The 26,958-nt window shown below is 45.2% G+C and overlaps 1 protein-coding gene and 1 pseudogene across 3 annotated transcripts in view; one reads left to right on the forward strand and one right to left on the reverse strand.

Annotated features, from left to right (window-relative positions):
- The window catches only part of GLT6D1 (glycosyltransferase 6 domain containing 1), a 52,457-nt gene extending 27,654 nt beyond the window's left edge, over positions 1 to 24,803 (forward strand). For all 3 annotated transcript variants that reach the window (XM_028715438.2, XM_077922216.1, XM_028715437.2), the window contains exons 3-8: positions 1,381 to 1,467; positions 6,688 to 6,720; positions 8,852 to 8,923; positions 11,371 to 11,430; positions 21,303 to 21,440; positions 22,525 to 24,803. In XM_028715438.2, coding sequence (XP_028571271.1) covers positions 1,382 to 1,467; positions 6,688 to 6,720; positions 8,852 to 8,923; positions 11,371 to 11,430; positions 21,303 to 21,440; positions 22,525 to 23,218 — 1,083 coding nt within the window. In that variant the 5' untranslated portion in view covers position 1,381 and the 3' untranslated portion in view covers positions 23,219 to 24,803. The remainder of the gene's footprint in view (positions 1 to 1,380; positions 1,468 to 6,687; positions 6,721 to 8,851; positions 8,924 to 11,370; positions 11,431 to 21,302; positions 21,441 to 22,524) is intronic.
- Positions 2,346 to 3,582, reverse strand: LOC114589232 (ubiquitin-conjugating enzyme E2 variant 2-like; annotated as a pseudogene).
- Positions 24,804 to 26,958: the final 2,155 nt, after the last annotated feature.

A 26,958-nucleotide genomic window follows, 5' to 3' on the forward strand; every position in this document is an offset into this window, starting at 1 on the left:
TCTGCATTTGTAAGAAACTGGTCTTTTAGCATGACAGGACATACCCTTTGGAACTCCCTTCAGATTGACATCAGGCAGTTGTCTTCACCGTACTCCTTTTCAGTGCCTGCTTAAAAGGCTTTTTGTTTAGACAAGTCTACCCAGATATGTAGGGACGCGGGTGGCGCTGTGGGTAAAAGCCTCAGCGCCTAGGGCTTGCCGATTGAAAGGTCGCGGTTCGAATCCCCGCGGCGGGGTGCGCTCCCGTTGTTCGGTCCCAGCGCCTGCCAACCTAGCAGTTCGAAAGCACGTCAAAGTGCAAGTAGATAAATAGGGACCGCTTACTAGCGGGAAGGTAAACGGCGTTTCCGTGTGCGGCTCTGGCTCGCCAGATGCAGTTTTGTCACGCTGGCCACGTGACCCGGAAGTGTCTTCGGACAGCGCTGGCCCCTGGCCTCTTAAGTGAGATGAGCGCACAACCCTAGAGTCTGTCAAGACTGGCCCGTAAGGGCAGGGGTACCTTTACCTTTACCTTACCCAGATATGTAGACTGCTGGCGTGTTTAAATCAATTTTTGGCCCATTTTAATTATTTTTTTCCAATCTTTCAGTAACTGTTTCCCCTGAAATTTCTATTTCCTTCATTTTGTAGAATGCTTGGTCTACAAAAGCAGTACTCTGTGTGTGTGTGTGTGTGTGTGTGTGTGTGTGTGTGTATAAAATAAGCAAGAAGAGCTGGATATAGTTGTACAAAAAATGGTTTGCCCAGTGACAAACTTTTTTAAAAAGACTGCAAAACATTCTGCATGCTCCAAACTGCAGTTTGAAATCAGTGGGGATTTATTCTGCAAGAATGCAGAGCTTTGCACTGTGAGTCAGAGGGCAGGGTGCTTAAAGGCTTAGGTCACCTTGACAGTCATACCTTTTTTCTTCCCGGAAACTCTGCCTGAGATGGGTTTGCATTTGAAGCTGAAGCTACCATATTCACACTTCCTGAAGCATTACTAAACCTGAAACAGAGCATCTCAAATCTGTACTCATGCAAATTTTGTGCCGCGGTTCTCCAACCAGAAAATGTTCATAAAAATGCATGTGCTAAGGTAGAGCTTGCATTAAAATACATATATGTTGCTGCAGAAATGTAGAGAACCGAATTTAAAGCTGGAAAAATGAAAAAAATGAGATAACTGAAATTGGCAGAACTTTCTATCCCTACTCACAGAATAGCCTCCATGTGAGTGCTGCGACCCTTCCAGGGTTTCTGTCTGGCAATGATAACCAATTTGGGGGTGGGATGGGGTGGGGGTGGGTCACATTTCAGGCCAGAAACATTTCTAGGCTTTCCCTGAACTCTGCTTAGCGAAGATATTGGCAAACATATCCTCTTTTTCTTTCTGATAAGGATGACACTCTCCAGAGGGAAGACAGCTCTGCTATCGATTTCCTTCTTGGCAATATTATCACTGGCAATTTTTGCTTACCTGGACAGGTAAGTAGGAAAAGGGATCCTGGCATCCTGGAAATCAGTTAGAATGTACTGTTCTTACAAGAAGCAAGTGTTTAGGACAGGGGTCAGCAAACTTTTCAGCAGGGGGCTGGTCCACTGTCCCTCAGACCTTGTTGGGGGGCCGGACTATATTTTGAAGGGGAAAAATGAACGAATTCCTATGCCCCACAAATAACCTAGAGATGCATTTTAAATAAAAGGACACATTCTACTCATGTAAAAACACGCTGATTCCCAGACCATCCACGGGCCGGATGAGAAGGCGATTGGACCAGATCCGGCCCCCAGACCTTGGTTTGCCTACCCATGGTTTAGGATCAAAGACACCCAACGTCTTGTTTCTCATTATAGATGGAGAAGAATTAGGCTTGGTCAGCTTTTAACGATTTAATGATTTTATCTGCAGCTCTTTGACTAAAGCAAGATGGATAAAGCATGCCATTTGTACTTTTTCTTCTTTAGAAAAAGTTTTCTGAAATATTATTCCACAGCAACCTGACCTTGCCATGCTTTTGTCTAATAACAATAACAATAATAATAATAATAATTTTATTATTTATACCCCGCCCATCTGGCTGGGTTTTCCCAGCCACTCTGGGTGGCTTACAACATATCTAAAAACAAAACAAAAAATCATCAGTCCTTAAAACTTCCCTAAACAGGGCTGCTTTCATCAGAAAACATTGAAGCTCCAATTTTGGGCTACTTCAGATCTGTGCTTAAAATTATAGTGCCTTGGTAAAGAGGAAAAATAATTGTGCTGCCTTTTCTCTCTCTGATTGTGCCTGAAAACATATGGGGCGTGCATATACATATATTCATTCTTTCAAGTGTCCAGATCACACACACAAGCAGAACGTCTTAATGCATCAGTGGTTTGCATTGCGAATCAAGACATTAAACATAAGTAGAAGTTGTTTAAGACAAGTTTGGGATTCAGCTAAAATGAATTGTTATAAATTTGTTCTTCTGGAGGTTGTGGAAGATTCATATTTTCTTTGGACATCATTAGACACCTTAGCTCTGGAAGCACAACTTTAATGCTATAAGAATGTTGCCATTTTGGTAGTCTTTGGTAGTCTGGTAGTCTTCATGCATCCACCATTCCATTGGAATTATTTATTCCATTCATGTTAATTTTAGTTACGAATCTTTTTTTTTTTATAAAATATTTATTAAGATTTTTTTAAAAAAAACAACCAACAGATAAGAAACAAAAAAGCATGAAAGAAATAAAAATATAAAAAGAAAATACAAATAACACAAACGTATTCACAAATTATTTTTTTCCATAAACTTTGGACTTCCTCACATCCCCCTTCCCTGCGTTCCCAACATTATAGTTATATGCAGCAATTTGTTACCTTACTTCCAATCTTATTTTATAAATCTCAAATATTCAATTTCAACTTTTCAATTGTAATTGTCATAAATTCAACTCCTTCTATTGAACCAGATATTACTTCCAATTTCGACGTTAGCTTAAACATTATCTGTTCTCAAATATCTTACAATAATTTAACTGTTGCCATGTTACTTTCAATTGTGCATCCTCCTAACATTCATACAATTTGTAATGTTTTTGTAAATAGTCTTTAAATTTTTTCCAGTCCTCTTCCATCGTCTCTTCTCCCTGGTCTCGGATTCTGCCAGTCATTTCAGCCAGTTCCATATAGTCTATCAGTTGCGTCTGCCATTCTTCCAGGGTGGGCAAATCCTGTGTCTTCCAATATTTTGCGATGAGAATTCTTGCTGCTGTTGTCGCGTACATAAAGAAAGTTCTATCCTTCTTTAACACCCCTTGGCCGACAATGCCCAGAAGGAAGGCCTCTGGTTTCTTAAGGAAGGTATACGAATCTTAACTGTTGGAGGGCGCTTCTGGATATTTAGGTCCACACTCTGCTTTCAAGCTGTGTATTCTGTTTTCATAATTTGTCCTTGGTGGCCCAATATTAATGCCTGTCCACCTTGTGAGTGTCATGTCTTCGTCATCTTCGAGGCCCCAGCTTACTGTGCCATGTAGTAATAATAATAATAATAATAAAATTATTTATACCCCGCCCTCCCCAGCCAAAACCGGGCTCAGAACGGCTAACATCAAATGTATAATACACCAACATAAAATCAGGCAATCAATTAAAATACATCCTAAAATCAGATCAGGATCAGAATAAAATCCAATCAGATGGCAACCCGCAAATTTGGGGTGGGGACCTTAAATGCCCACCCTGCCTAACTGTTTATACTGATCTTATATGAGCCTGTGAGAAATGTTGGGGGGCCACTTTCATACAAATTCTTATAAGGGTCAGACTGGACCCCGACCAAAGGCCTGGCAGAGCAGCTCCGTCTTGCAGGCCCTGCGGAAAGATGTCAGATCCCTGCAGGGACCTGGTCTCTTGTGGGAGAGCGTTCCACCAAGTCGGGGCCACAGCAAAAAAGGCCTTGGCCCTGGTCGAGGCCAGTCTAATCTCCTTGAGGCCCAGGACCTCCAAGACGTTATTATTTGTGGACCGTAAGGTCCTCCGTGGGGCATACCAGGAGAGGCAGTCCCGTAGATACGAGGGTCCTTTCTGACCCTGAAAGAGTCACTTTCAACAAGTGAAAATTACAAGGGACTTTAATTCTGGATCCAGTGATCTTGTCCAAACCCCTCCCCCACCAGCCAGGTTGGTCGGCAGTTTTTAAACAAACTGGCTTAATGTGCAGCAACGCATGGATTGTTAATACACTGGTCCCTCTCGATTTCACATTTCTCTGAATTTTGCAATGCAGTTTTCAGCTCAAAAATAAAACAAAATACATTTAAATTGAATCAAATGTTAGAAATGTGTAAATCGAGATGAAATATGTATTTGAATACATTTTGTCATTAAAAACTTTTTAAAAAATACTTTTCAGATTATAATGCAGAAATGAGATGGAATGAATTTTACATGAATTTACATGTAAATTTGATGAGGATTGGACATAGACAGAGCTGTCAAGCCTGACTTTTCACAGGAAGTGTCAGTCTGACATGATGTATCTAAAGCACTTTGTGAAACCCATTCCCCCAAGTGCTATAGAAATGGTTGACACTACCGTGCAGATAGCAGCCTGCATCCACAAGTGCTGTTGTTTTGTTTTGTTTTGTTTTGAGCATTTGTACTCTGTTCTTCAGCTGAAAAGGCTCCCAGGATGGCTTTCATGCTATCAGTTAAAACAGTGGCTCTCACTCTGTCTGGGCGACAGTTTCAGAATAAAAATTTGCTTGCCACACTGAATTTTTTACAGTGGTACCTCTGGATGCGAACAGGATCCGTTCCAGAGCCCCGTTTGCACCCAGAAGTTAACGCAACCCGCGCCCCTGTGTCTGTGCATGCGCGGGTTGCGATTTGCCACTTCCGCGCATGAGCATGACGTCATTTTGACCGTCTGCGCATGTGCAAGCAGCAAAACCCGGAAGTAACACGCTCCGTTACGGAACGCCGTTTACCTTCCCGCTAGAAAGCGGTCCCTATTTATCTACTTGCACCTGGGGGTGCTAGGTTGGCAGGCGCTGGGACCGAGCAGCGGGAGCGCACCCCGCCACGGGGATTTGAACCGCCGACCTTTCGATCGGCAAGCCCTAGGCGGTGAGGCTTTTACCCACAGCGCCACCCGCGTCCCTGACAGCAGAACTCCTAGAACACAACTAATTTATAATATGGTAATGGGACATTCAGAAAGTATAAATCAATGCAGCTACATAAGAAAATTCCCAGTAATATTGACTGTCCTTGAATCTTCCTGCCACACTTACCATCCTCTCCTGCCACACAGTGTGGCACATGACACGCCCTTTGAGAGTTACTGAATTAAAACAGGGCAGCCTCTTCCCTGAAGGCTTACAGTCTTAAGAAACATGCCCTGCAAGGGGAAAGGGGCAGGGGAGGGGAGAGGAAAAAGTAAAATGGGCACCAGTTATTAAACGCTTTTACCTAGTGGAGGTGGGTTTTGAGCAAAGCTAATGGGATGAACCCTGTGGCTTCCCATCCTTCCTACTGAGACAGTTTGATGGAATGGCTGCCCCCAGGTGACATTTGAAGGAGAGGAGGCCCAGACCTGATTACTTCTATTTCAGTTGTGGGGTGGGTTTGGTATGAATTTTCATTAGTTGCCACAGATTCCACACCATCACATTTGCTCTCTTGAGAGTGGAAATCTAAGTTGGGTTAAATGCTATGCCAGGTTGTCAAATTGTTATGGAAAAATCTAGGTGCAAGGCTGCTCAGCCACCCAGCTTGTCGGGCAGAGCCCGCAGGTCCCTGCAGAATAAAGGAGGAGTCCAGCCACCAACTGGAGCAAATAGCTGTAGACCAAAATTTATTGCGCAACAGGTTCGAAGAGGAAATTTGAACCCCGAGGATGGGGTGACAAAGACTTTTAAAACTTTCCCATCATATCCCAGAATACAGTTCGTACAGCACCATTGCTACATCATTGCTTCATAGCTTTGGAATGGAGGAAGCTGGCAAAGGAGTTGATTTTATATTATTTTTAAAGCTAGGTAACTTCCCAGAGGTGTCAAGTTGAAAGGATACATTCAGGCATAATATTTGTAAATTTAACTTTAAAGACGTGCCCCCCCCCCCCGTAATTTCCGTAACACAAATATAAAACTATCAAATTGTTGAAATATGGGAATAAAATATCATTATTAAAACGTTAATGAATATTCAACAAATAGCCCGATACACGAAGAATGTATCCAAGATGTGAACTTTAGCAGGGGAGAACTTGAGAGCAGATTCTGTTCATAGGAGAACAGAAAAAGTGCTTTTTACTGTGTGCAGCCAGTTTATCCATCTAGTTTAGTATTGTCCACGCTGACTGGCAGCAGCTCTCCAGGGTTTCCAACAGAGAAGAATATTTCCCTCTCTCAGTCAGTTCTACTTGGAGATGGCAGGAGTTGAACCCAGGACCCTTTACATGCAAAGGAGATGCTGTACCACTGAGCCCTTCTCCTAATTAAGAGGTGGCTTGCTGGTCTGGGTGAAGGGAACGAGGATAGTCTACGGGGCTTGATCCTGCACACACATGTGTGGATTTGCTCAACATAGGATCGTGTTAACCACAACAGGGGATTTATTCTCAAGAGGGCTGTACTGCCCTTCCAGCTTTGTGATATAACAAGAAGTCTGCAAGGAAATACATAACATTTTATTCCTGTTTTTGCAGTGATGGAACATTAATATGGATGTACAAGAACAGGTAAGCATCTGCTCTTTACTTTGCTAGCTCCTTTTGCTGACAACATGCAGAGGGGTCTCTGTCTTGCTCATGGTCTGTCTTGCTCATGGTTGCCAGGGTTCTAGGGCAAAAGGGGGGTCTTTTAACGATTCTTTTAAAGCAATTTCCCTACCCTACTCATTAGCCAAACAGGATCTTGGAGCAGTGTTCCAAAAATCTTTATGAAGAAAGTCCTTGTCCTAAAAGACATGGCACACGAGGAAGGGGAGATGAGAAGGGCAAAGGGGAAAAGCAAGCTCATAGACCTGGTGTTATGTACTGAGTTGAATAGGATAGCAAAATGCAGCAGTCTGATTGGTCCTAGAACAATAGGATTCAGAATGCAGCAGTCTGATTGGTCCTAGAACAATAGGATCCAGAATGCAGCAGTCTGATTGGCCTACAGGAGAATCCCAGAATTAGCCAATCACGTGGGGCCCATTGTGTAAATAATGCATATAAAGCAGACATTCTGGGGGGAACTTCCATTCCTCCTCACCACAATGAGCTGAATAAAGAGCATGAAATCCACACTCGACTCCAAGTATATCACACCTGTGCAAATGGATAATATTTTGTTACACAGTTTTGTCAACACATACCTTGGCTGTCTTGAACAGCAACCCCTACCCAGGAGAACTGGTCCTTCCTTCCTTCCTTCCTCACCCCACCACCCCCAGGTTCAAATCTTGGAGCAAATCCAGATGCCAATGTCTGGGCCAGGAGTTCAAGGCCAGGAGTCCTGCCACACAGCTCTTCCCTCGGGCTGGAGGTGTGGACAGCTTCTGCTTGTGCCCTACTGCAACATCAAACTGTTTCTGGTGATGCTGTGTCCCGAATGCACAAAACCACCTGCTGCTTCTCAGCTGTGTACAAAATCCAATAGCCTGGGTGGTCCCCATTCTGTGTCATGTCCCAGGAAGGAGGCATGGCGCAAAATTAGCCACAACACATATTTTTGTCTGCCTCTTTTTCCAGAAGTCCATTTTAAATGAAAAGCCACCATGGCAGGTTCAGTTTAAGGGGGAGGGGGCTGCTTAACCTTTCTTCTCTTGCCCTTTACCCGCTAACACATACCCAGTGTGCTTCTCCATTCACAGGCAAACACCCCCAATATTATTCCCCCCCTCCATAAAAGCTGTTGGTGGATAGCAGGAGGGGATAGAAGGAGCAACTCCTCCATAAACACAGCCTGCTGACGCTGCTTTTTATTCCTATTTAGTTTGGGGAAGGGACGCGGGTGGTGCTGTGGGTTAAACCGCACAGCCTAGGGCTTGCTGATCAGAAGGTCGGTGGTTCGAATCCCTGCGACGGGGTGAGCTCCCATTGCTCAGTCCCTGCTCCTGCCAACCTAGCAGTTTGAAAGCACGGTCAAAGTGCAAGTAGATAAATAGGTACCACTCCAGCAGGAAGGTAAACGGTGTTTCCGTGTGCTGCTCTGGTTCACCAGAAGCGACTTAGTCACACTGGCCACATGACCCGGAAGCTGTACACCGGCTCCCTCGGCCAGTAAAGCGAGATGAGCCCCACAACCCCAGAGTCATTCGCAACTGGACCTAATGGTCAGGGGTCCCTTTACCTTTACCTGGTTTGGGGAAAGTGGCCCAGGTGTCAGATTTTGCCCACAGCTGTCTGTGCAGAATGAGATGTCTGGAGGTGCAGGCCGCTTGCTTGCTGGCTTGGGACATTGCCAAGCCATGTCAGGCTGAGCTATGGCACTCTGCCAAGGATAGAAATATGCTCAACCAGGAAGCACAATTTGTGTGTCTCCATCCCTCTGCTGACAACCTTACGGGCCCATCTGCACCAACTGCCTTGTATCAGGTCAGGCAGTTCGCTCCATCTACCCTGGCATTGCCTAGAACCAGCATTTGCAATCCTGGGGCCTCCAGATGTTTTGGATAACAGCTCCAAACATCTGGAGGGCAAAGCCTGGTCTCCTCTGACTGGCAGTTGCCCTCTGGGTGCTACCCAGGTACTGGAGATCTCCTCAGTTGCGCCTGGAGCCTTCTGCATGCAGAAAACAGGCTGTTGCCACTAGGTCTAGCCTCTTCAACACATCCTTCCGGGTTCATCTTCCAAGTATCTTTTTGTTTTCTCCTTACATATACAGGAGCCTAAAGATTTCCCAATTGAAAAACCAGACAGAGCAGTGGCTGGCCATAAGCAACTGGTTTAATTCAAGGTAAGAGGACCATATATTTATATGAGCCAAAACTGAAATCAGCAAGCCCTTTCCATAGTGGCCAAAGCTGGCCAGCCATACAGGAAATCAAACTGCAACTGGGACTTTTAACGTATTAGCATGTTGAGCTAATGTGCATTTGGTTGCTGTGCATTTGGTTGCTGGCTGTTGGGCCGGCCCTCTGCATAAGCTCAGAGGTACTTCCCTTGCTTTATATATTCCAGCACTCAGCCCTGATACTGAAGACTGGTTTGGGATCAGGAGACTCTGAGAACTTTGGACCTTTTCTATCTACATTTCCCCAAGGTGGTTTGCCTGCCACCCTCGTTATACACCTTTAGGTGCCAAGCAAAAACATTCCTTTCCAGCCAGGCCTTTGGCTGATAAACACACCTTTTACTTAAATGTGTTTGTGGGAGGCAGTGCAAGGGAGGTGGGGTTGTTGATTTATGTGTTTGTTGTTTGTTTTTATCATATATTTTGTGCTTATGTTGTATTTTTATATTGTGAACTGCCCTGAGTTCTGCAAATGACGGGTGGTATATAAATTTAATAAGTAAGTAAGTATGTCTATGGCAGGCTTCCTCAACCTCAGCCCTCCAGATGTTTCTGGCCTACAACTCCCATGATCCCTAGCTAGCAGGACCAATGGTCAAGGATGATGGGAATTGTAGTCAAAACATCTGGAGTGCTGAGGTTGAGGAAACCTGGTCTATGGTTCTATAAAGGCTATTTTGAGGCCCTTTTTATTTAATGCAGATGCAGCCCCAGCTTGTTCAGTGTAGACTGGCAAGGTTCTATTGATGCTTTGCTGCCCACAGTCCATATAATTACAGTGGTGCCCCGCAAGACGAAATTAATTCGTTCCGCAATTTTTGTCGTCTAGCGAATTTTTCGTCTTGCGAAGCACGAAATCCCATAGGAATGCATTGAAAATCAATTAATGCGTTCCTATGGTCAAAAAAAGTCCAAACAAAGCCAAATTTGGTACAACAACAGTTTATTAACTGCTCTTTAAAGTCACACATACTGTAAAGAGCAGTTCAAAAATTGAAGGGAAAATAAATTAACTTTATAAACAAAACATGTCTTTGTTTTTAGACAAAGAAAACAAAGTCACGAGACGTTTTCGTCTTGCGAAGCAAGCCCATAGGGGAAATTCGTCTTGCGAGGCAAATCGAAAACGGAAAAACCTTTCGTCTAGCGAGTTTTTTGTCTTGCGAGGCATTCGTCTTGCGAGGTACCACTGTAGTTGTTACCTTTGGTCCCTGCCTTTTGTTTTCAAGAGGCTAGTTACTTGCTTCCTGTTAACGGAGAAATCTGAGGGCTCCCTTGGACAAAAAGCAAGGACACCAACCAGGAATACCAGAGCAAAACAGCAGCCAGTAGCCTTGGTCTTGATTGAAGACTGTCGCGACAGGACTCCCACCTGCCACAAGGTGAAACAAGATGGAAGCCCCAAACAAAAGAGAACCCAAACTTTTATTAGCTGCTAATCCCCATCTTACACCCACCCCCAAACTACATCACTCATACATTATGGTTACATCATGAAAGGGGAGGTCTGGTGGCAGTAATCTGAGCATCCTGGACCCTGCCCCATGGTTCCCCTTGCCCTCCACCAAACACCCATCAAGTGTAACAAAAGAGATCTTTACATTTCCCTGTTTCCCAGCCAAGTGACTCACACCCTTTTGTCTTCATCTGAGTTTGTTATTTCTGGAACGGCTACCTGTCTGGCACTCAGGTATCAGGATGCCAGGAATTATGACTCAGGCATAGGGGCTGCTGAGTAGCTGAGCTCACATGTCTAGATGAATTTCTGAAGTTTTCCCAGTGAACCAGTACATAGATACATTTATCAGTGAATTATTACATTTGGTATTGTGCAGCAGAGGCCCTTTGAACAGATAGGAAGAAATTGTGTCGAAGTGTTTTATGGGGACAAATCACAAAAGCCACAAAAGTGATTGTGCTGATTTTGGTAGTGGGTGGCATGTGCATGACATCTGCTGGAGGGGCAACCCCCCCTCCCAACCTATACATACATTCCTGCAACACTGTGTACAGTACTCTTGGTCAGTCCTGCTGTTCCTAATGGAGACCTTTAGTCCTGTCCTTTTCATCTAATTCATTTACCACAGATAGATAGATTAGATAACAAAACAGCTGCTGTTCTGGCTGCAAAGAGGGAGGCTACGGCTTGATTGAGAAGCCGGAAGCTACTAATCAAAGGTACAGTTGCGTGGAGTAGTGGAATCTTTGTTGAATGGGACCGTGAAGAATCTTGGCATGGGGAAAGATAATTTGCCAAATAATACAGCTCTTTCCTAAGTGCCATGGAGGGCTGCCCATTTAATTCTGCTTCTGGTCAGCTGTAGAACAGCAGTGGCCTCAGAAAAGCTCGAGCTTCCAGGGCTTCTCAGTTTCGTTTCATCTACTTACAGATACGAATTTGCGAATAAAGAACCAAAGGGGTTGTCATTGGACAGCTGGTTTGATTCACGGTAAGGAGAGAAAACCTTTTTTTTTTTTTGTGGGGGCAGGGAGGCTAAGGGAAGTGGTGGAATGAGAGGAGAAGCTCTTGGTGCAATCAAAGCCTTTTACCCATAATGGCTTGCAACACAGGACTTACGCTATTACTGTGAAATCTGGAGAATGAGCTATTCACATTCCTCACCACACCCCTGAAATTCATCCTCTGACTTTTGTCAAGGCATAATTCCTGTACCGCTTCGTCCACTCACCCCTGCATCTGCAGAATGGGGATAATAACACAGGTCACCCTTGCAGAATTATTGTAAGGGTTGCTGGAATCACGCAATTAAATAAAATTGGAAGAGTATTGTTAATGATTGCATGCAGCTTCTGAGGGGCAGAAGGGAGCCTGCACAATTTATGGATGCAGGCAGGCAGCAGCTGGAATGAAGGTAGACTGCCTCTGTGTTTTGGAAGATCCATTCCCAGGACCAACATTATCCAAAATAGTTGTTGATAGGTATTCACTGTGGATTTATGTTGCCACCTGTGGCCAATACCATTGCGTCTGCCTGAGACATAGAATTCCAGAGGCTGATGTAGAGAATTCTGAACTCATTGTCTATCCTGGTTACTAGCCCCTAAGTGTGAGGATGTTGGGGGTAGTTAGAGCCCTTTTATTTGGCGCTGTGGGTTAAACCACAGAGCCTAGGACTTGACGATCAGAAGGTCAACAGTTTGAATCCCCACAATGGGGTGAGCTCCTGGTGCTCGGTCCCTGCTTCTGCCAACCTAGCAGTTCGAAAGCACGTCAGAGTGCAAGTAGATAAATAGGTACCGCTCCGGCAGGAAGGTAAACAGCATTTCCGTGCGCTGCTCTGGTTCGCCAGAAGTGGCTTAGTCATGCTGGCCACGTGACCCGGAAGCTGTACACCGGCTCCCTTGGCCTATAGAGCGGGATGAGCGCCACAACCCCAGAGTCGGCCACGACTGGACCTAATGGTCAGGGGTCCCTTTACCCTTACCTTTACTTTCTGCTAGTTGAGGGGTAGGAGCCTTTGGGCTCAAAAGCAGAATAATAAAAACAACCACCACCACAGCAATCTATTTCTATTATGTGCCCTAAACCTCAAGATGTGTTGATTAGAAAGTAAGCAGAACTATGTGATTCCTGCATTGCAGAGGGTTGGAGTAGATGACCCCTGGGGTTCCCTTCCAACTCTACAATTCTATGATTTAGGGCTTACTATAGCTTTGGGCTGTCTCTAAGAAAGTTTGAGGCAATCCAGCAACTATTCCTGGACCTCCTGACCTCCCCCTGTATGAAGTCTTCTCTACCTCCAGTTTATTCTGGGTTGCAGATAACTATTGGGAGGGATCCTTCCTGTTCTGCTTAATTTTGCACTTGGCAAACCAGTATGTGAAGTCAGGGCTCATGCACAGTTTCTCTTGACCCGTATTTTGATCGGCTTGTGTACCAAATATTTGCCCTCAGGCAAAGCTGAGAGCTTTTCTTGTTCTGCAGCTCAGCCTGGCAAAAATCCCATTTTACCTGCTGAATGGGATTTTATCTTATGTTATCTTTTCTGCCTTACTGATTTCAGACATTCACCTTCACTGTACGCTTTTCAGCAACTGCTAAAAACAATTTTGTTTAGGCAAGCCTACTCACATGATAAGGAAGTTGATGTGAGTTTTAGTGTGTTTTCAGTCTATTGTTATTTTAACTTTTCAAAAGTTTTTAGTTAATGCTGTTCATCTTATTGGTAATGTTAATGCTTCATGCTTTTCGTAAACTTCAGAGGGGTTTTATTTTGTTTGCACTCAGATGGTGTATACATTTTACAAAGTAAATAATAAATCAATAAAGTTAGCAGATGTGCAGAAAATCAGAAGAGAGATTTTGCTTAAGGAAGCTTCATTTCTCTAGTGGGCAAGATTGGGTTTTCACAAGGCACAGCCACAGAACAATGGAGAAAGCTCTTGTGTGTACTCAAAATAAAAAAAAATCCTTCCAGTAGCACCTTAAAGTAAAGGTAAAGGGACCCCTGACCATTAGGTCCAGTCGTGACCGACTCTGGGGTTGCGACACTCATCTCGCTTTATTGGCCGAGGGAGCCGGCGTACAGCTTCCGGGTCATGTGGCCCAGCATGACTAAGCAGCTTCTGGCGAACCAGAGCAGCGCACGGAAACGCCGTTTACTTTCCTGCCGGAGTGGTACCTATTTATCTACTTGCACTTTGACGTGCTTTCGAACTGCTAGGTTGGCAGGAGCAGGGACCGAGCAATCGGAGCTCACACCATCGCAGGGATTCGAACCGCCGTCCTTCTGATCGGCAAGCCCTAGGCTCTGTGCCTTCTGATCGGCAAGCCCTAGGCTCTGCACAGTGCCACTGCGCACCTTAGAGACCAACTAAATATGTTATTGGTATGAGCTTTCATGTGCATGAACACTTCTGAAAGCTCATACCAATAACAAACTTAGTTGGTCTCTAAGGTGCTACTGGAAGGATTTTTTTTATTTTGTTTCAACTACGGCAGACCAACACGGCTACCTACCTGTAACTTGTGTGTACTGTTCGGCAGTATACAGTTATCCCTTGAAATTCACACTTCTCTGAATTTTTGGACGCAGTTCTCCAGCCAAATAATGTGTGCAAAATTGCTTGTGTTGGTGGACAGTAATATAAACAAGGAATAATATTAGGAGGTGCTTGCTCTCCAAAATGTGCATATTAAGAAAAATGTTGCTGTAAGCTACTGACAAAATCTCCATGAGTGAAACTAATATAACCTAAAGCTAATGTAGAATTGTAGAGAAATGAAGTTGGCAACTGTCAGAAAGTGGACAAAATTGAAATAGACATACATATGTCCCCCAGTTACAGTTTAAGGAAGTTCAAAAAGGGCACTGGGACACACAAAAAAGTCACCACCATGCGCACCTAAGTAAGACTCACTCCACAATCTCTTACAACTCAAAAAAGAAGAAGCGAACCCCGCCCAAGAACAGTCATCTGCTTGAGCCTGTGACTTCAATTGTCCTTGCTCAAGTTCTTGCATTAGAAGCTCCTCTCAGGAAATGGTTCAGACGGTGGGGAAATAGCGTTGTTTAGCCAAGAGGAAGTTCAGGTTATAACACACACAAAATGCTTTTGATTTGGCTTTTCCTTTATAATATTAAAACCATAGAATGGTAGAATGGTAGAGTTGGAAGGGAACCTGAGGGTCATCTAGTCCAACCCCCTGCAATGCTGGAATCTCAACTAAAGAATCCCTGACAGATGGCCATCCAACCTCTGCTTGAAAACCTCCAGTGAAGGAGAGTCTATCACTTCTTGTAGGAATCTGATCCACTGTCAAATACAAAGTTCTTCCTGATGTTTAGTCAGAACCTTGTAACTTGAAGCCATTGGTTTGGGTCCTACCCTCTGGAGTAGCAGAAAACAATCTTGTTCCATCTTCCATGTGACAGCCCTTTAGATATTTGAAGCCGGCTATCATATCTCCTTTCAATCTCCTCTTTACCTGGCTAAACACCCCCAATTCCCTCAACCATTCCTCATAAGGCTTGGTTTCGAGACCCTTGATCATCTTTGTCATCCTCCTCTGCACACATTCCAGCTTGTTATAAAATTATAGATTTGTAGAGTTGAAAGTGACCCCGAGGGTAATCTAGTCAAATCAAATCAAATACCTTTATTGGCATCACAGTATAAAACATTTCAGGTCACTGGGATAATTAAAAGGGGCAAGGGTGAAGCTGCGAGGATCATAACATCACATTGTGATTGTGTGCACTTAGGTATTCTGCTTCGCCCTCTCTGTTTCCCAAAAGGATGGTTTGTTGGGAACCCTTTCAGGTAAAATTGAGGCTAAAAAGGAAGCTACTAAAACAGTAATATCTTTGTCCCGATCTGCCAGGAGAGACCTCAATTTACTTCTTTTCAGAGTTTTAGGCTAGCATCAGTTGGCGAGGTCTACTGTGTAAAGAGCAAGCCAAGAGATTGAATCGGGTCCTCCTTGGTTGCAGGCACACAGATGGGCTTGATATGGAATATGTGAGAATCTACCTGTGGTCACTGCAGAGGGGAAGGCATTTAGTCTCACAAGCATAAAGACTCTTCGATAGGAAGGGAGTAATAGGTCCTTTAGATATTTGGCACAGGTCCCGTAGTGTGTTGTGATCCCTAAGGCCTGCAGAGAACAGGATCTCGGAGTATGAGGTAACAAACGCTGTCTTTCGTGGTCGTAGAGCCGCTGTTTGATTGTGTGGAATATGTAATTTTCATCACATGCTTCAAGGCTCTCAAGAGCAATGCCCAAACTACAGATTTTATCTTGAATTGCTCTATGCCATCCAGATGCAATATGGCTTTCAATCGTCGAGATTAAAAAGGATTTAGATGTTGTTCTAAAGTGGACTTTCAGCCAGGCCTTGATTGTAGTAAGCCATGCAATGGTTTCCATCAGATGTTGACCAGTTTCAACACATAAGGTTAAGTAGCTTATGCATTTAGGGGCACCAAGGATCTTACGAAGAAAAGTCACTTGAATTTGTTCAACTTCTCTGTTAAATGCTTGTATCCAAATTGGAATACCGTACAATAACTTTGGCATTAAGAATTTTTATAGCAGAGACCATATGGTTGCCTCTGAGGAAGAAAAAGTGAAGAATCGCAGATGTGGTGCATTTTGCTTGGGCGATCATTTGGTGTCTGTGTGTTGTCCATTTGGCTGATAGAATATCCCTAGGTATTTACAGGATTTTACCTGGTCAATGGGGTGATTATCTAGCCTCCATTTGACAGTTTGACGGTTTTAGATTTTTCGTAATTAATTCCCAGGGAGTTGATCTGGCAGAAGGAAGAAAACGAACTTAGAAGTCTTCTAAGACCGACCTGGGTCTGAGAAAGTATTGTAGTATCATCTGCATATAGAAGCAGTTTTATTTTATGTTGGCCTAAAGTCCGTGGATGTCCATTTACATCCTCAAAGTGATGAGCCAGGTCATTTAAAAAAAGATTGAATAAGTGGGGCGACAAGACGCATCCTTGCTTTACTCCTTTGGTTATATTTATACTTGTTGTCAACTCGCCTTGGGGGTTACATTTGATGTGACAGAATGTAGCGGTGTGTAATTTTTGAATTAGAAACAGCAGGCGTTGGTCAATTCCCATTTTATATAATTTGCACCAAAGTAGATCACAGGGGACTGTGTCAAAAGCTCCTTTTAACTCTAGGAAGGCCACGTCAAGTTCTTTCCTCCCATTTTCCATGCATTTTTCTGCGAGATGTGAAAGGATTATGCAATGATCAGTGGTGGGTTTGCCATGGCAGAAGCCTATTTGTTCAGGCCCAAGGATCTTATTAGATGTCATCCAGTCCTTCAATTTCTTTTCCAAATGTCAGGCATACATCTTACCAAGGATTGTTAGAAGACTTAAAAGGTAAAGGTAAAGGACCCCTGACAGTTAAGTCCAGTCGCAGACGACTCTGGGGTTGCTGCGCTCATCTCGCTTTACTGGCCGAGGGAGCCGATGTTTGTCCGCAGACAGTTTTTCCAGGTCATGTGGCCAGCATGACTAAGCAGCTTCTGGCGAAAACAGAGCAGCACATGGAAACACCATTTACCTTCCCGCCGGAGTGCTACCTATTTATCTACTTGCACTTTGACGTGCTTTCAAACTGCTAAGTTGGCAGTTATCAGACAGTAATTCTCAGGCAGCTTCGGGTTACCTTTTTTGAATATAGGAGTGATGATGAAGTTTAGCCAAACATCTGGTAGTACCCCAAGTTTGTCAATTAAAGTGAATAAATAGGCTAATAGAAGGGCCCGCCAATCTGGATTGTACCTTAAAAGTTCACCAGGGATCCCGTCTGGTCCTGGGAATTTATTTGTTGGATCATCTAGTTTAACCCCTTGCCATGCAGGAATCTCAGCTAAAACATCCACAACAGATGGCTGCTTAAAAACTTCCGATGAAAGAGAGTCTGCAACCTCCCAAGGGAGTCTGTTCCAATGCCGTTCTTAAATTTTGGTGTCCACAACTGGACACAGGACTCCAGGGGTGGTCAGACCAAGGCAGAAAATAGTGTTACTATTACCGTTCTTTCCTTGATTGGAAAACTAGACCTCTTCTGATGTAGTCTTGAATTGCATTAGCTTGCTCTTGCCTTCTCTTTTGATGCTGCTGCTGCATCACACTGACTTGGTCAGTCAGTTAAGAGCAGCAGAAGAGCTTTACTGGACTAGATCAAAGGTTTGGCTGTGGTTGGCTAAATTACCTCCAAGATGGCTGCAACATTCCTTAAGGAACCATGCTTTTCCGTTGTTTGTTCCGGGCACCTGGTGCTCAAGAGTACACTGCCACTAGCTATGGTGGTTGCACTTAGTTATCACAGCTGATGGCAGGCAGGACATTTCTCCTTCACAGATTATCCTGTGCCAGTAACACTCAGAGGAGACCCATTGAAATCAGTATGCATGACTGACTTGTGGCTGCTTATTCCCGTCCATCTAACACAGCAGCAAACCCATTCTCCAAGTGAGAAGTTTGCAGGTAGCCAAAACAGCATCATCCATGCACAAGGGGAAACTCGAAAGTTTGCAGAAATAGAAAAATATTTAAAGTGGAGAACATAAGGAAGGGAGGACCCCTGCCCTGCCCTGCCCCATGAAGCCCAATGCAGACTGAGCACATATCAATGGGCATCGAACATTGGCTGGGTATTGGTGAGGAGTGTCCTGGAAGGGGGCATGATTGGCTAGCACTCTAAACAGGAACAGCTGTGTGCTGCAACATATCATTGCAGCTACTCTTGTCCTCCCCCCACCCCGCCCCAAAAAGCCAACAGCTGGTGGCTGTGAAGTCCTCTTCCTGCAGACCAGGAGCTTCACTTGGTGCATCTTTGTAAACTCTGAGTTCTACCTTTAATGTGCAGTTTTAAAACACAGCCTCAGTTCATTAATAAGGTGGGTTACAAGTGAAGAGAGCTAGGGACACCTATCCATGCCAATAGCTTAGTGGCGATATGCTAATGGTCCAGTAAAATATGGCAGATAAAATACAACTAAAGCTAGCAGAGCCACAGATTCAAAAGCAGCCATTTTCCATCTTTGGTCAATGGCCAAAGAACTTCTGGAATATGTGGAAGGAGTGTTCCTGTCTAAGTGTCAGCAAAGAGATGCCGGCACAGATCACACCCTGCCTTCAGCCATGGCAAGAAGGGCACAGAACTGGGCCTCTGCCCATTTGCATCTGCCCTGGGAGAAATTAAATTTCACAGTAAGGATGCCAGTAGAAAGCATTCAGCAGAGAAAGAATGAAATGCCAAAGCACTGAGTTATTGCTACGTTTTTCTCAAGCTTTGAACTCCTCCTAGCTCTTCGGGTGGGATCAAAATAAGTGGGATAGTAAGTGTAAAAAGTGTAAAAGGTAAAGGTAAAGGTACCCCTGCCCGTAAGGGCCAGTCTCGACAGACTCTAGGGTTGTGCGCCCATCTCACTCTATAGGCCGGGGGCCAGCGCTGTCCGGAGACACTTCCGGGTCACGTGGCCAGCGTGACATCGCTGCTCTGGCGAGCCAGAGCCGCTCACGGAACGCCGTTTACCTTCCCGCCAGTAAGCAGTCCCTATTTATCTACTTGCACCCGGGAGTGCTTTCGAACTGCTAGGTTGGCAGACGCTGGGACCGAACAACGGGAGCGTACCCCGCCGCGGGGATTCGAACCGCCGACCTTTCGATCGGCAAGTCCTAGGCGCTGAGGCTTTTACCCACAGCGCCACCCGTTAATAGTAAGTGTATTAGTTAATAAATAGACACCATGTACAAAAAGCCACTGGCACCATTTTATCCTAGGCACAGGTGTTCCAGAAATGTGCTCTCTTGTTCATAGAACCAGCATGAACTCAGGAAAGCTGGCTCAGATTCCAGCTTTAAAGCATTTTTGTTTAGAGCTGGCCAGGGTCTCTCTCTGTCTCTGTCTCTGTCTCTGTCTCTGTCTCTGTCTCTGTCTCTCTCTCTCTCTCTCTCTCTCTCTCTCTCTCTCTCTCTGTGTGTGTGTGTGTGTGTGTGTGTCTGTCTCTCTCTCTCTCCCCCCCCCCTTCTCTCTCTCTCTGTGTGTGTGTGTGCTTGTATGCTTCCACTGGAAAACAAGCAAGGCTGGAAATAGCCTGCTAAAATTAAATTTAGGCAAGTGTAGCCGGGAAACAGCTTTGTTTTATAAAATAATAATAATAATCCAAAATATTTGCACAACATCTGGTTCCATTTAGCATGCTTCCAAGCAAACAGAAAATGCTCCACAAGCACTTCAGTTCCTACTTAGCCAACTGAAATTCTGCTAGCCACAATGGCCTCATCCTGTACCTCCAGTGTTGGAGGCAGGGTGCCTTCGAATGCTAATTGCTGGTAATCCAAAGCAAGGAAAACATGATTGCCCTCAAGGTCTGTTTGCAGGCTTCCCATTGGCGGACCCGGTTGGCCACTGCGAGGACAGGATGTAGGTCTAGGTGTCTGGATGGCTAAACTGACTAACTTTAGCAAACCCAGACACTTTCCATCATGTGGTTGCTTATTAATTTACAGTGTTTTGTGTTGTTCTTGATCCAGCTGAGCTCCAAGCCTGTGAACAGGGATGGAGCAGGAGAAGGAAATCTGTTCAGCATATGTTTCAATGTATATGCATTTTAAGGCATGCTACAGATGTCAGCTTCATGAGCCAAGAAACAAATAAAAATGCAGCTATCCTTTGAAATCTGTAGTTCTGCTCCCCCCCCCCCAGTGCAGTTCTCCAGCCAAAAAGGTGTACAAAAGGCATCTATTAAGAACCACGTGCACAGATGTGTATATTAGTGAGAATCATGTACAAAAACATTTTGCAGAGAATTGTTTGCCAAAAAAAATTGCACAGAGATATCTACAAAATTTCATGTACTTTTTACTTATATTTTTTAATGCAAATTGATGTGGAAATGGAGCTGAATTTGAGACTGGGGGCATAAGTAAAAATGGAAAAATGAGAAACTGAGTCTAAGAGATGCATCCATTCCTACCAGTCTGTCACACAACAAAGAGAAACTTGAGGTCTAGCGCGTTTATTACAACAAAAGCTTTGCACAGACTATTATTATTTGTTACGTTTGTTAATCACATTATACCCAAAGGGGGGGGGGCGGGGAAGGGTCTCAAAGCAACTTGCATTGAGATAGAATGCAAACGGACAAAATCAATTAAAAACCAGAAAATTGAAAACAATGCACAATCTATAAGGGAGCTATCGTGTGGCTGGCAAAAATCCTTTTTTCCTTCAGGGTCTTTGGGGATTCTGGAGCCATGACGCCTCCTGGCTAGATGGACCTGCCTGTCAGCTGGTAACCAGGTCAGGGCCCTAGAATCAAAATACCTTCCAATTCAGAGGCTGACCCTGCCTAGTGATGCCCTCTCTTGAACCCATGACCTTCTGCATGCAAAGCAGGTGCTCTGTCACTGAATTACAGCCTTTCCCTGGAATACTCTCCCCGGACTGGTTTTCCTGATGCTGCTGTTGCTGCTGCTGCCCTCCTTGGTGCCAGGCAAACATGCTATTCTACTCCTGCTGCAACCTTTAAAAGGCACTGTAAAACGAAAGCATCTTGGCTTGCTCTGCTATTGACTCTTAGCTGCATTTTTTTATTTGTTACGCCTTGCAAATTCAAGCTTAAATGGCTTGCCTTGCATACTGTGCATTAGCTGTTTTGATTGCATTTGTGCTCAAGATACCAGGATACAACCTCGACTCTGTTAATGATGATAAAGTCAGGGCGCTCAGGTGGCAGTGGTGTGGGGGTGAAACCCCCCACCTAATATATACTTTCCACCATTTGGGGCATCCATGCTTTTTTCTCCTTTCTTGCAGCGCACGAACGGACATGCCCACCCTGACACCTTGGTCGGCGCCCATCATCTGGGATGGAACAGTCGGGAGACCGGTCTTGGACAACTACTATAAGCAGCAGAAAGTCACCATTGGCCTGACGGTTTTCGCTATTGGGAGGTAAGTTCACTTGTAGCCCAATCTGATGCACGTTACTCTTGAGTAAGTCTCCTTGTGTTCAGTGGCACTAGCTCACAAGTAAAGTATGGATCAGGATTGGGGCCTGCTGCTTGCTTGCCAGACTTTTCCTGGCTGGATGTGCAAAGCAACATCCATTGTCCGGCCACGTATTTTATTTATTACCCGTCCTTTGCCTTAAGACCCAGGGCAGGTTTCAACAATTACAACACACAAAAAGTGCAAAATAACTTAAGATTGCAGCTGTAAGGCGGGTTCTAAAAATTGCACCTCCTTACCCTTGAAATGTGCATCTTCAGCATTCATTAGAAGCTGGGCAATGAAGGTGCCAGGCACTCCTCTCTGGGGAGAGGTTTCCACAGGGTAGGGGCTGCCACAGAGAAGACCCATTCCTAGCCTGCAACACACACACACTGAGCTTATGAGGGTGGTGTAGCAACCAAGAGGGCCCTATCTGCCAATCGTAGCACCAAAGAGAGCCTGTCAGAAAGGAGGCAGTCTTTCAGGTATTTGTCACATTCTGAGTCACAATGACCCTTGGTCACCTCCGTTGCCCTTCCTCTGGGCAAACCCGCCACAAGAAGAGTCTACTGGATCAGGCCAATGGCTTTAAAAGAAGATCAGACAAATTCATGGAGGAGAAGGCTGGCAAAAGCTACTAGCCACAATGACTATTCTCTGCCTCTTAAGGTCAGAGGTGGTAAATGCTCCTTAATTCCTTGATGGGAGTTGGAGAGAGAATGCTCTTGTGTTTGGATCAAGCATGTGGGTTTCTCATTGAGTCATCTGGTTGGCCACTGTGAGAACAGAATGCTGGCCTAGATCCAGCAGACTCTTCTGGTGTTCTTCTGGTGGGTTTGCCCAGAGGAAGGGCAACGGAGGTGACCAAGGGTTCTTCTTCTCCTCTTAATTGGGTGCTGATTCACATCGTAAAAAGCAATGTTGGTCTCAGTCCAAAGTTGAGCACTGGAACCCTCACCCTGCTTTAAAGTCAGCTTCTGGGACCCTGGGTTAGGAGATCTGCCCAGAACCCACATGTCTCCATTTGTCCCTCTCCATTCCCCAGGTACCTAGACAAATACTTGAAGAACTTCTTGACTTCTGCAAACGCTTTCTTCATGACTGGGCACAATGTGATCTTCTACATCATGGTGGACGACCTCACCAAAGTGCCTCTTATTGAGCTGGGCCCCCTGCGGGTGCTGAAAGTCTTCCAGGTGAAAAGGGAGAGCCGGTGGCAAGACATCAGCATGATGCGGATGAAGGTGATTGGGGACCTAATCGAGAGCCACATCCGCCACGAGGTGGACTTCCTCTTCTGCATGGATGTTGACCAGGTCTTCCAGAGTGACTATGGGGTGGAGACCCTTGATGAGTCTGTGGCCCAGCTCCATGCTTGGTTTTACAATGCAGACAATACTGCGTTCACTTATGAGAGGCGTCCTGAGTCAGCTGCGTACATCCCCTATGGGGAAGGGGACTACTATTACCATGGGGCAATATTTGGGGGGACCCCACTGCGTGTTCTGAACCTCACCCGTCAATGCTATCAAGGCATCAAGGAGGACAAGGAACACAACTTTGAGGCGGTGTGGCATGACGAAAGCCACCTGAACAAATATTACCTCCTCAACAAACCAACCAAGGTGTTATCCCCTGAGTACTGCTGGGATTATAAAATTGGCATCCCCAGCGCCATAAGAAATGTCAAGTTATCCTGGATGCCCAAAGAATATGGTGAAGTTAGAAGTAACTTATGACTCCGCGGCCCTCCTCAAATCACACCGGCAGGGGTCAACGAACTGTTTCGGTCGCAGAACCGTTTGAGCATTTCAACTCTCGTCCTCTGCAGGAAGGAGAGCAAACTTTGCCAAAATATTTTAGTTCACTAAACTGTGACGCTCTCTCAGCTCTTCTCTGTAGATTCCTTGGAAGGCTTGTAGGAACCAGGTGTCGGAAGAGCCTTTTGCAAACAGGTTGTTGATTTGGTTGCCGATCTTTTGCTCTCAGGAAATTCTGTTGATGTTGGGAACATTTGTGGAAGCAGCACACAGATACGTGCCAAGCTAGGATCCCTCCACAGTGGCACGGTGACATCAGAGAGGTTGGCAAGATGGTCGTTGTATTCCTTGGATGTGCAAAGAAGGGAGAGTTGGAACCACCAAGGGGTCAGGAGGGTAGCAGTAAATGGGGGAGGGGTGGCGTCACCGAGGCCAGGAGGTTACAGGAAAGCCGGTGCAAATGCAGAAGTGTCACTGAGAATGTCAGAACGTGTGTGTGTTTTTAAACAAAGATTTTTGAATGACGGTCTAAATCTTGCCTTCGTAATCGTTCAGTTTTGTTTCCCCCCCCCCAAATGAGGATCACTGTACAGACAACATAAACCTCAATGGGGGCAATGTGAGGGGGGTCTCACTTTATTAATGCCAATTTGGGGGGTTTTTTGCTACCAAAGAACAGGTTCATGTCGCCGTTTGTTTTTAAAAACAAAGAAACATGTTTCCTTAGCTGCCGTCCAGTGGTTGAAAGCTCCCTCATTTTGCTACATTTGTTCTCTTCTTCACGTATATCATTTTCCCACCTTAAATCTTGTTTTTGCTGCTGCCCATGGTGGTCCCAATTGCTACAACATCTTTCCCTCGCCGGCAGGTGCTGTCTTACGGGGTTCCGGACAGGGGGTTGTTCTGGGGCATTGTGGAAGGCCGTAAAGGTGGCATCTCCCACGGCCTACCACTTTTTGCGGCAGTTGCTATGTCATGTCCCCACACACAACCTCGTGGAATGATGACCTGTTGGTGCACTGTGGTTAAGTAACATGGCAGCCACAGGGTCAACTGCTGAGAATATCTGTGTTAGAAGAAGAAGAGTTTGGATTTGATATCCCGCTTTATCACTACCCGAAGGAGTCTCAAAGCGGCCAACATTCTCCTTTCCCTTCCTCCCCCACAACAAACACTCTGTGGGGTGAGTGGGGCTGAGAGACTTCAGAGAAGTGTGACTAGCCCAAGGTCACCCAGCAGCTGCATGTGGAGGAGCGGGGAAGCGAACCCGGTTCACCAGATTACGAGTCCACCGCTCTTAACCACTACACCACACTGGCTCACAGTTAGTACCACTGCTGCCTGAGAGGTAAACTCTCTCGCTCCCCACAACCATCATTGCGGTGCTCCCCAACACAGCCTGATTGCGATTCCCATTTGTATCCTGTTTCTTCCTTTGTGTATTTCTTTTTGCTGCGAAAATGGAAGCCCTTCCACTCAGCCAAAGGTGATTGTTTTGTTAATTTATTTGGTTGCAAATGATCCTGAGATAATAAATGCAAATCCTTATTTTATCAAAATCTTATGTGTTTGTGCTGGGAGTTGCATCCTGGAGGAAGATGTCTGTGTAATGGCGCCACAGGGATATTAGTTGAGTTGGGTTTTTGCCTGGGGGTGGGGAAATTGTTTTTATTGTTGCTGCTGCTATTGCTGAGCACTACCCCACTTTCCAAGCAGTGCAAGATTCCAGGCATGATTCCAGACAGGGCCCAGTTTCCTTGGAATGAGGGACAGCAGGGGCTGTGATGTGCCTTTAGGATATATGGTTCATTTACACATATACACATAAATGAACACATGTTCATTTACACCGCCTTCTGGAGGTTCCCTCCCTGCGAGAAGCCAAGTTACAGGGAAGCAGGCAGAGAGCCTTCTCGGTGTTGGCACCCGCCCTGTGGAACGCCCTCCCACCAGATGTCAAAGAGAAGAACAACCACCAGACTTTTAGAAGACATCTGAAAGCAGCCCTCTTTAGGGAAGCTTTTGATGTTTAACAGACTACTGTATTTTAATACTTTGTTGGAAGCTGCCCAGAGTGGCTGGGGAAACCCATCCAGATGTGCGGGGTATAAATAAATTATTATTATTATTATTATTATTATTATTATTATTATTATTATTATTATACATCCTGAGCCCGAGGGGCTCACATCATCAATACCTGAGAAGCTCTTGCTCCTCCCATAGTCATGGCCTTGGATTCCATTGGAAATCCTGCATTGCTGTCACTCTTTGGCTTCTTCCTGCTTCTAACACACACACACACACACACACACACACACACACACACACATACAGAGGCTGTTGCCCTTCTCACTAGCAGCCAAGGAAGGGTTTGCCCTTTGGCACGAAACCAGTTATACTAAAAACAGTAGTTAAGAAGGAACTACAGCCACTAGCACACAGAGAGACTTGCATGGAATGCATAGCTTGGCTATGGATTCCTCCGTTAAATTTTAACCCTTGCTGGATACAGGACCCCAGGGATTAGAAGGGACTCGGGCATCATCATGCTGATTAACCCTCCGCTGCCGCCACCATGCAAACTCACATTATGATTAGAATGAATTAGCTGCCTTTCACCCTAAAGTCCTAGGGCGGTTTGCATTATTAGAGCACAATATTAAAAATGGTTTGAAACAACTCACAATGACAGATATCCTAAAAATATCTCAAGTTTCAAAAGGCCAGGGTAATGAGGGTCATCTTCAGCATTCACCGCAAGCTCTACAATGAAGGGGCCAGGCACAACTCTCTGAGACAGGTGTTCCATAATTTCACAGCCACAGAGAGGACCTTCTCCTGGGCCACCAACCCCCAAGCTTCTGAAGGTGAAGGAACAACCCAGAGGGCTCCTTGTGCTGGTCTTAGTACCCAAGGGCAGCAGGCAGCCTTCCAGATATCTGCGGTCTGAGTGCTTTAAATGCTAAGTGAGCAGCTTGAATTGGCCCTGGAAACAAAATGGTGACCAGTGCAGCTGTTCTAAACAGATCTAGAGATCTAAGCAGAACCCCACCCAATAATCTGGCCACTGCATTTTAGACCAACTGGCTGGAACTGAAGGTGCCAGGATAGAAAAAAACGTCCGTTGGGGAAGAGTAACTGACGTTATGACAAGTTTGAGTCACAATAAGCCCTACCATACGCTCTTCCCCTGGTTGGCATCCCCCAAATTTGACCGGGTTAATCTGGACACCTAGTGAACTCACAGGTCCCGACTAAACCTCACACCTGCTAAACTCACTTGTTTCTATAATTTGGTGAGATAGGGGTTACAACAGCAACAAAGATCATCATTCCTCTAAAGAACAATTACTGCCTCAGGCTCTCAAACAACAACAAGAAGAAGAGTTTGGATTTGATATCCCGCCTTTCACTCCCCTTCAGGAGTCTCAAAGCGGCTAACAATCTCCTCTCCCTTCCTCCCCCACAACAAACACTCTGTGAGGTGAGTGGGGCTGAGAGACTTCAGAGAAGTGTGACTGGCCCAAGGTCACCCAGCAGCTGCATGTGGAGGAGCGGAGACGCGAACCCGGTTCCCCAGATTACGAGACTACCGCTCTTAACCACTACACCACACTGGCAGAATCTAACCAAACAGCTTTTGGTTCTGGATCAATGTGGATCTTTTATGGATATTTACTTATTTATCTACTGTTTTTCCTCCCAAGCTGATGTTT

Source organism: Podarcis muralis, chromosome Z, assembly GCF_964188315.1.
Source record: "Podarcis muralis chromosome Z, rPodMur119.hap1.1, whole genome shotgun sequence".
Classification (NCBI taxonomy): Eukaryota; Metazoa; Chordata; class Lepidosauria; order Squamata; family Lacertidae; genus Podarcis; species Podarcis muralis.